A 10,489-nucleotide genomic window follows, 5' to 3' on the forward strand; every position below is an offset into this window, starting at 1 on the left:
GAGAGAGAGAGAGAGAGAGAGAGAGAGAGAGAGAGAGAGATCAGGACAATAGACCTTTGCTTTAAATTTGTGAGCTCACAGAACACTTTGCGACCATATAAAAACATACAAAGAAAGTTGCAGTTCTTCACTTATAGAACTTTATCTGATGTCTTCCAAACCCTAAGCCCAGAAAATGTGAGATGAAACCAGACACGGGGAACAATAGGGCTGTCTGCCACACCCACAGAGGCGGCCTTCTCTCAGTCTAGGTTGAGATGAGGAGACCTGGGACTCAGAGGAAGGTGAGGCCAAACATCCAGGGAGCAGAGCAGATGAAGCAATCAGGAATGGGAGGTTCCTTCCCCCACCCCCCAGCACTGAGTTCAGGAATATGAAGATGGACCAGGTCCCCAGAAGACACCATGGGAGCCAAGTCCAGCTCACACGGGCTGAGGGGGAGTGAGAGCAGATGGAGACACATCTGGGAGGGACCCTGGGCTTTGATCCCAAAAGCCATAGGTAGTTGCAGAAGTGCTGACCGGAGCACGAGCCTGGCCACACTTGGTTTGTGTTTAGAATGATCCTTATTGCTGTATCTGGGCAAGGCAGTGGGAAGAGAGACCTGAGACACACAGAGGCCCATCAGCAGACCCTGTAATAGCCACTAAAGCCTAACGCAGGCACTTAGTGAACACCTGTGTGCCACCGACTTTTCTAGGTAGACAAAAAGCAGATACCTCTCCAGGGGGTGGTGTCAAGAATCTGATGACAGAAGTCAGAAACTGGTTCAGCGAGGAGCTCCCATGACAGGACTTTGACTACATAGTTCTGAGACAGTCTGTCCATTTTCTGGATGCAAAGTCAAGACAACCGATTTCAGTATGATTATAATAAATAAATAAATAAATAAATAAATAAATAAACAAACAAAAAAGCATGTGAGCCAGTGAGGAGGCACCAGAATATGCTATCTAAACTCAACAAAATAAGCTATCTAAAATCCCATTCAGCAGGCCAGCAGGGCGGCTCAGTGGGTAAACGTACATGCCCTCTGCCTGACCACTTGAGTTTAATCGCCAGGACCCAAGACTGAAGGAGAGACCAAACTCCCAGATGTTGTCCTTTGACTCTACATGTGTGCTGCGGCACATGTGGCCACACACACATTAAACCAATAAATGCAATGAATATGATTTCTAAAGCAGACTCACTAAAAGCAGCGGTGGGAGAGGGGAACCAAAGCAACGCAATAATGACACTGGAGGGCACACACCTGGAGGGTTTCCATTCCTCCCTGGGGGCAGCCAGAGCTGCAGGAAGGTGCATGGAACAGTGGGCTCTTTGCACAGCCTTTCTGGGAGTCTAAATCTATCCCTCTCCAAAATGGTATATACATATCCACATGTACACATATATGCCAAGCACGTTTGGGAGAAAGAAGTGTCAAATAACTCATATATAAGAACCCAATTCATGAAAAAAAAAACACTTAAATCTGCCACCTATGTATGTGTGTGAATTCACATACCAAACTTTTAAGCCTAGATGTGGTCCAGGCACATGTCTGTAATTTAAGTACTTGGAGGCCTGAAGCAAGGACTCCACAATAAGACCTCGTCTTAAAGGAAAACATAGAAAAGAAACACACACTCACACACACACTGCACATATGCACACAAAGGCATAACACAAGCACACACCAAAAGCCAGTGCCTTAAATACACACCTTATGTCACTGTTATCTCAGCGGAAAATAGCGATGAAAATGAGCCTTAGCAGGGAAAAGCGGAGGGTCCCGATGTCAGCACCCTGGATTCAGCTGCCTCCTCCCACCTGTACAGCCAGCCAGAAGCCTCTATCCCCAGGGAAGCAGCAGGACTCTGAATGCTGTTTCTAGGCTTTTCTAGCAAGTTGGCACCTGGGGTCCTTATTTCTCATCATCGACTTTTTCCCATTCTAACTCCAGGATAAGAAAAGAAAAAAAAATTCCCGCTGTGCAGAGAACTGTTGAATTACAAAGGGTAATGGGCAAAGCCCGCTAATTGCAAAGCTGCTTAGAGTAGCGGGTGTGAACAGCTGTTGGGGCTGGCCTGCAGGGTTGGTTCTGGCCAGAGGACTGAGTCAGAGGGAGGGGAGACACAGGCGGCCACACCTGGGTGACCTAAAGGAGCCCTGTGCAGCACTGTAAGGACAATCCGGCAATTCTTGAGTTGCAAACCCCTGGTGAGGTGAAGCCAGGGCTCAGGGCTGCAAGTATTGTACATCACACATCTCTCCAGCCTCAGTGCCACCGACCAGTGGCCTGGAAACCCCAAGTCACCCAAAGCACTGGATGAGTGTCGCGTGATGCTCTTCCTGGGGAGATGTGAGCACACGTCTACCAAACCCGGAGGATGAACTGACAGCAGACAAATGTAACGGTCTGGAAGCCTACCTTGAAGAGCCAATGAATCTAATAGGGTGACTAAGAGGAGTAGGGGTAGCGGGCTGCTTGTAGAATAGACTTATTAAAAAGGTAGCCACATGTCTAAAAGCCCACCCTAGAGAAGGTGGGTGATAGCGCTCCAAAGGCAGACCCCTGGAGCTGACTGCAGGACTTGCAGGCAGCTGGGCAGATGGGAGAATCTCCTCCAGGGCAGCCCAGCTGGTCAATCTGCTCCTGAGTAGCTCTGTTTCTCTGTTCTGAGGGGGCCTTGTGTGTCTTCTAAGTTTCAGCTTTTCGGGTGAAGTTTGTTCTGATCCTAAATCTCATGAGCCCCCCTCACCCGCCCAGCTCTCCCCACCCAGCTACCCCTGGCTTCCCCTCAGCTCCCCCTACCCAGCCCTGCCCCCTAGTTCTCCCTGCCCCAGCTTTCCCCCCAGCTCTTTCCAAGATACAATAGTTCAGCCAAGAGGAGGATAGCTTCTCAACTTGAGTCAGGGACTCTTCAGTGTATCAGCAAAGTCCCACTGGGATCTCAGCAAATGGAGCCCAACATAAATCCCAAGTGCACTTGAAAATGTAAAGAATTCTTTCTTTTCTTTTCCTTTTTTCTTTTTTCAATTTTCTTTCAATAGATCAACCTAGTGGTTCTCAGGTGTGGATTCCTTAGACAGCCATGTCCCATTGCAGTGTCAGATAGCTAGAGTCTGAATAGGGGTGCCCAGTTTCCCCTGAAGAGTGTCCCCCATTCCCACGCTTTTCTCTCCAACCTCCTACAAGCCCATGTGCCTATGGCACAGCTGAAGATGGTAGGGTGTGATGTGAACAGACATCCACTCTGCTTCACTGAGCTCCTGGGAAGCAGCTTGAAGAGCTTTTGCTATCATTATGTTTAAAATGGAAGGTGGGGGCTGGAGAGATGGCTCAGCGGTTAAGAGCACTGCCTGCTCTTCCAAAGGTCCTGAGTTCAATTCCCAGCAACCACAAGGTGGCTCACAACCATCTGTAATGAGATCTGGTGCCCTCTTCTGGCCTGCAGGCATACATGCAGACAGAATACTGAGAATACTATACACATAATAAAGAAATCTAAAAAATAAAAATAAAAAATAAAATGGAAGGTGACAAAGAGACCTGGTTCATTTTCAAAAGAAGTCTCCAGAAGGCAGTAGCAGGAACCCACTTTGGTGAGAGTATGTGGGTCGGGGGCAGCAATCTTTCCGGAGCATCCAGAGAGGTGCTTGGTCCTCACGCTTGAGTGTGAAGCAGAGTCACCATGGGAGCAAGGCATGGTGCAACTCTCCAGGGCCAGGGTTTCAGGGCAGGAGGCATAGACATGTCCTCCTACTCCAGGGTATGCTGATGCTGACCAGGAACCACAACTCAAGGGACTTTTGTTGATAGAACAGGGCCCTCCACGTGGGCTGGTGTCCCTCGGGGTTCCATACTCTGGGAACACTATACCGGGCTGTAAGTGTTCCTTCAACACACAGCCCTGAGGACTGGAGGCAGATTCCACACAGAGATTAAAAAGCTGGGTTCTACAGAGGAGGGGGAAAGGAAGGAGAGAGAAAAAAGAAGATGGGAGAGAAGGAAGGGAGAGAGAGAGAAACAGCCCTGCGAAATGCTAAGCTGAGGCCCAGCACTGGCAGCTTGCTGTGCCCCTGGAGAATAAGTCCTTCTGATCCAGCAACAGTCACTTATTATTAAACAAGTCCCCCTCTCTCTCTGCAAACTCTGCTTCCGTAAGGTCAAGTGGTTCAAGATCTCAGAGAGAGAAGGAGGCAGTGACCCTGACCTTATCAGTACAAGGGAAAGCCTCCCCAGGAGAGTTTCCAAGTCTCCAGTTCAGCTTGCTGTGAATATGTCTGCCCCAGGAGGCACACTGAGCTTCTCTTCTTTTAGAAGGTTCTGTGCCCCCACCCTCTCTGAACAAAGGAGGATGGAGGAGAGAACAGAGAACAAAGAAAGCCCTCCCTGGTGGGTCCTTACCCCCAGTCAGTGTGTGGCAGGCCCATAGGACCAGGGCCGCACCTCAGATGGGGTTACACCCCAGCAGTTTTAGGACACGGTGTTCATTTGCTCAGACTGTCTTCCTGGTTAACCTTTTCAGGCGTGCTTAGGGCCAGAAAGGGGAGCTCGTGGATGCACATAGGTGATATAAAGGGAAGCATCCAAGGGGCCCAGCTGTCCCATCCACCTTGCTAGGACAGTCATTTCCAGAACCAGACAAGTTTGTGAATTTAAATAAACAAACAAACAAACAAATAAATAAATCTGTCCCTTTAGAAGTGGATTTCAGCCGGGCAGTGGTGGTGAATCTCTCTGTGAGTTCGAGGCCAGCCTGGTCTTCAAGAGCTAGTTTCAGTTCAGTCTCCAAAAGTTACAGAGAAACCCTGTCTCAAAAAAAAAAAAAGTGTATTTCATTTTCCATTATGGCTAAGAAGCTTTTTATGCCTGGAGGGATCCATCTCACCCATGAGCAGCAGTGTAATTTTATTGCAATTATTGCTATTGGAATTGCAGTGCTTAGCGCTGATTTATCAGGCCCCATCTGGGTGCCTCGTTTTTGCTCTTTAGTTTTGGGGTTTTGTAGTACAGGCTGAATCTAGGGCCTCTACCCTGCTAGGCAAGGACTATTCCATTAACATACATCCCTAGCCCTCTTTTCAAAGTTTTACTTTGTGGCAGGCTCTCACCAAGGTCCCCAAAGCTGTCTTTAAATCACACCATAGCTCAGTCAAGCTTTGAACTTGAGATCTTCCTGCCTCGGCCTCCTGAGAAGCTGTTATAGTACCACACCCAACTATACTGTATCTTTAAACCCTCAACCTCCCTCCCCACCCCTACTAGTGATTGTCCCCATTAAGCCCCTTCAGAAACTGGGAACCATAGAGGTAAAGACCTGTCTTTGAAGGTAGGGTTCTGATATGTTTGCATGAATACATTTGCTCAGCTGGTAGTCAGCTGAACAATATGGTGGACCCTAGCCTCAACGGGAAGCCCGAGAAGTTGTGGGTCTTTGACATCCTGAAGTCTCTAAGCGGGGGATGGGGGCTCAGGAAAGGACTGTGTGGTGGGTTAGCTCCAATGAAATCAGGATTAAAACATCTTTTCATCTAAAAAATCACGTCTCTCATTAATGATCCTATTTTCCATTAATCTTAAAAACTCAAACAGAGATAATTGGTGTTTAATTAAAACCTTAAGTAGATTTCAATAATGAACATCTTAAAATAATGACACGAAAAGCAACCAAACCCGTCTTCTGGAATTGTCTTGATGTTCCTCTACTGGCCCTGCCTAGTAATCCGCCATGATGCTCGGGCTGCCTTAGGCACCACTGCCACCTGGTGCTTGAGTGCAGAATTGCAGGCTTGGTACTTGCTGTGCTGCCCCTGGAAGGTGCTGACGTAACCAGACACCTGTTCATTTGTGAAGCAGTTACAGCTGGCCGTACATCATCCCTCTTTTATCTGTGCCTCCCCGTTATCTAATACAGTCGTGGTCTTTAAACTGTTTTGTTATAACCAAATTAGCATGGGCAGCTCTGATACGACAGTGACCTGAGATATGGCCCTGAGTGGGACACAGAACTAGCTACAGAACTAGCTTGTACCAGTATCGTGGCAGCTCTCTCCTTGACCGCACAACTTCACATGCCATAAAAGACCCCCATTTTTATCCTTACCTTCGGTCAACTCTCCTCTGCTCAGAGTGTGCTCGAGACTCTCTGTTTCTGGAATTTTCCAGGCGTCCCCTCGCCTGCCAGCTGTTTCTGTCTTTACTGTTTCTCATCCTCTGTCTTTAGCTTCTGCACTTAGTCTTCAGACGTCCAAACAAGGGCAGCAATCACGAAGGACAGTGTTGCACAGTGGTGTCCGAAGAATCTCTTTTCATTGGTGTAAGATAGTGACCACAGCCAGCTTGCTTACTACTATTCCTCTGTTGGCTCTATCCATTACACTGTCTGAAGCGTAAAGAAAACAATCACACAACGCCTCTCTCAGCAGAAGCCTGGCACCCAGGGGAGCAGGGGAGTAGGTGGTACTAGCAACGAAGGAGTAACTTTACCCAGTGCCTGCCCAGTGTGGGGCTTCTACCAACACTTAGCCTTGTTTGCAGAGAAAACCAAATCTTCCTCCATTAAAAATAATCCAAGTTCCTGTGTGTACTTCCTGGCTTCTTCCTTCTTGCTCCATCAACCCTGGTCTCCTCAGCGATGCTAAACTTCCCCAGTGTATAAACAAAGCTAAACCATGATGCTCTTTGGGGCAAGGTCACTCTTGGTTCATCAGGCAGCTTTGTGCTGGCACCTGAGACTAGTGGACTGGTCAGGGGCATGTGTGATGGACTTTCTCTGTGTCTTTCGGATTGTCTTAAACATCACTCTATTTCTCCGATCAGGTAGTCGATAGTGACAGACCTGAAGGGTCCAAGTTCCGGCTCACTGGGAAAGGAGTGGATCAAGAGCCTAAAGGAATTTTCAGAATCAATGAGAACACGGGCAGCGTCTCCGTGACACGGACCCTGGACAGAGAAACGATTGCTACTTACCAAGTGAGTACTGGGTATCTGCTCACCCTGTGCATGAAGATGTAGATGGCAGAGCGATTTCTTCCCACTGAGCCCATTATTTCTGTGCCTCATCAAACCCACAGAAGTGTGGCTTGAGGTGCTTCCATGAGGACAAAAGGAGAGGGTAGCAGCGAGGGGCTCCTAGCTCATCATCAGAGCCTCCCAGCCAGCGTCAGACTTCGGCTGTGAAGACCAATGAGAGTGATTCGGAGGAGGTCAAAGCCCTCAGGCCAAGTCTGGCTTTCAGAGACTTGATGGTGATCAGTGCAAACCCTCAGACGAGATAATCCTACCTTTAGACATTCATCCTGATGAAATCTGAAGGAGTCGGTGCAGTTTTGTACAATGTAGGACATGGTTCTTATTGTGAAACAGCAAACAGCAAAAGGTGGGGCGGGAGTGTGTGTGTGTGTGTGTGTGTGTGTGTGTGTGTGTGTGTGTGTGTGTGTGACATCAGAGTGTTTAGGAAGGCAGCTTCCTGCAGCATTTCAAATATTGCAGTGGGGACTGGAGAGGTAGCTCAGGGGCTGAGAGCACTTGTTGCCCTTCTGAGGACCGACTTTGGATCCCAATATCATGTCCAGCAGCTCGCAGTCATTCATAACTCCAGCTCCCAGACATCCAATACCCTCTTCTGACCTCCGCAGTCACTACACACACACACACACACACACACACACACACCACATACACACCCACTCGCAACAAGCACACACACTTGCAAGTGCATGCACACACAGAAATAGAAAGTCAACCTCTAAAATATCTGTGAGGAAGTAATATGTGGAAGTGTCAGTCACATGGGAATACTCAAGATCAAAAACAGAAGGCAAACACATACGATGTCCTCGCTTGTTAGGTAGTCCTTCACACGGATCAGGACAGGTATGCCTTTAGAGCCACGGTCAAAGAAAAAGTCAAAGAAACATGTAAAAGTCATCCGTGCTTACTAGAATGGACGTCTCCTTAGGAACGGTGGTAGCGACGCTATTGCTGTGGTTGCCTGTGGCAGCTGTGCAAACCATGAACGCTCTGAAAGTACTGTGTGTTGGGACTGGTTTTAAGCATGTAATTTGTTTCGTGTAATTCAAGTCTCAGATTAGTTCATAAGTAAATTAGGTACCCGCCCTATTTCTAATGAAGAAATCGCATTTGACTTGTAAATACAGACCTCTTGGGTGTTGCCGGCTGGGATGCTACTCTTGGTGGACTTCTCCGGAGTCTGTACTCCTTTGTCAGTATTATATACCAATGGTTCCATTGATTAAAATTATGTGAAAAGGTAAAGGAAGGAAGGGGGAGCTGGGGAGAAGGAAACAAAAGAGGAGGAGAAAACTCATGGTTGTGGTTGCGTTTGAGGATATACGCTTTGAGTTTGACCCCCTGCCCACCCGCCTTGTTCACCATGAATTTCAGTAAAGAGATGGAAGATTGTTGGCAAGAGAGGCGTCTGCTGCTGCTGGCCATGTGTTGTGCTCTGGGGTCCCCACCTGCTAGAAGGTTCTTGGGTCTTGGTCCCAGGAAGATGGGTGCCTCCTCTTCCCCCCTGAGAAGTCTTTCCAAGGACTTTCTGGGACTTTTCTGAACAGGGGGCAGCACCCATCCCTGTGTACCAAAGATGAGCTGTGTGAACCATCTCATCTGGCTCTTGTAAAAAGTTGATGCTAGGCCCACAGCTGTCACCGATGGTGACAATAAGCAGAGATGGCTTGGTCTGTGTCAGCATCAGCACCAGGCTATGGATACACACTGCCTTCCCTCCTCACACCTATCATGGAATATTGGTGATGGTTCAGATAGGAGGCAGGAGATGGTGAATCTGATTTCTGAGCTCAGTAGCTAAGAGTTCAGGGATCAAAAACAAACCAACAAACCATAACGACAAAAACAAAATCATCCAAACCTCCGGATCCATGCTTCCTCCTGAGCCACGTGAGCTTGGACAATCCTCACCCTCTCTAATCTTGCTGTTATTTTTCCATAACGCACAGAGGGTGGTGGGTGCCTCTCCATACAAGGCAAAATGGGTTTCCTTCTGCAAACACTTGGCACAATGCCCAGCACTTAGCAGGTTCTCCTAGATCAGAGCTACTCTTGAACATCATTTTCTTGAATGTTCTTAAGCATTTTAAGTTCTGTAATTTTCTAACACATTTGACTTGTTGACACCCGGCAAATGCAAAACTTCGCTCCATTCTAATCTTAAACAAGAGTCGTGGTTTTGCTGTTTCTTTATGAAGTATGGGTATTAGGCTGAATCCATAGCTCAGGGTCCTCCAGAGGAGTAAAGAGCTAGGGGCTATTAAATAAAGAAAAAGAGATCTGCCGGGAAGAGCCTGCACCCTGGGAGCTCAGGTTGTGAGACCTGGGGAATGAGAATCGGTAGGGGTCTGGGCTGCCTCCTACAGAGATTAATGAATAGGAGGTGAGGTGTGCTATCCAAGGCCTCATGGCCTCTATCTGATATTTGTAAGATCTAGAATTAGTTTATAGAATATCACCTTGCTTGGAACCTTTAATATCCTGGGGAAGACTCTGGGTACCACATACTTGGCCCACCTCAGTGTGAACCTTCTCCTTAGGTGACAGCAGCCTTCATCTCCAGGAGCAGTCAGAAAGTTCCCTGGAGGTAGGAGACTTTGAAGGACAGTCACAGCAGCCTTTAGGGCTTGGTTCATCAGGCAGAGTAAGGTCAGCCATGTCCCTTGGTTTGATTGTGTCAGAAACTCCAGCTGACAGCCTCTCCCAGAACTAGGTGGTGTGTTTTAGGGTCCCCGTCCACCAGCAGGTCCCATGCTACTGGGCATAATGGGTTTTGGTCCCAGGAGAACGAGGGTAGAACAATGGCAATACTGTCACTTTTGATTCTTACGGAAGCAAGCAGCCTTGGCAGCCTGGGTTCTCATGCCCTGTCTCCCCCACCTCAGCTCCTCTTTTCAGTCTCCCTTCTGTGGTCTTTGCCCTTGAGGAGGAGCCAGGGAACTGTTTGGGGGATATCCTTAAACACAAGGATGGAGTACCTCCTGCCCACTTTGAATTTCCTTGGGAAGAAACCTCCTGTCTTAGACTGAGGACAGATCCACTCTGGTTGTGACGTTCGATGTGGCTGGGAACGGAGAGGCTTCTTTAAAGCACGCATCCGGGGTCTCCACACACCTAGACTTTCGCTTCTCCTCTCCCAAGCTTCAAAAGCTGGGAATGTGTGGGCGTGTGTATTGACATCGTAATTGCTCTGATATAGCTGTTGTTTGTTTCCAAGTTAAATAGCTCTGTTCACGTGCATGCATGGGCCCTTGTGCCAACAGATCCCCCGCCCCAAATCTACCCAAACGAACTCTGATGAAAGCCTCGGGGTGGGTGAATGAGACACAACTTGAGATACAGCTGTGCTTGATGCTAAATGAACACCAGTGTTGAAAGCTATCATTTTTTTATTTTTTTATTTATTTATTTTTTTTCGAGACAGGGTTTCTCTGTGGCTTTGGAGCCTGTCCTGGAACTAGCTCT

At 48.0% G+C, this 10,489-nt stretch overlaps 1 protein-coding gene across 1 annotated transcript in view; it reads left to right on the forward strand.

Moving 5' to 3' along the window:
* The window catches only part of Cdh13 (cadherin 13), a 952,185-nt gene that overhangs the window by 524,005 nt on the left and 417,691 nt on the right, over positions 1–10,489 (forward strand). The window contains exon 5 of the mRNA XM_005345742.2: positions 6,812–6,964. Coding sequence (XP_005345799.1) covers positions 6,812–6,964 — 153 coding nt within the window. The remainder of the gene's footprint in view (positions 1–6,811; positions 6,965–10,489) is intronic.

The sequence above is a fragment of the Microtus ochrogaster genome, chromosome 4 (genome assembly GCF_000317375.1).
Source record: "Microtus ochrogaster isolate Prairie Vole_2 chromosome 4, MicOch1.0, whole genome shotgun sequence".
NCBI classification, from domain to species: Eukaryota; Metazoa; Chordata; class Mammalia; order Rodentia; family Cricetidae; genus Microtus; species Microtus ochrogaster.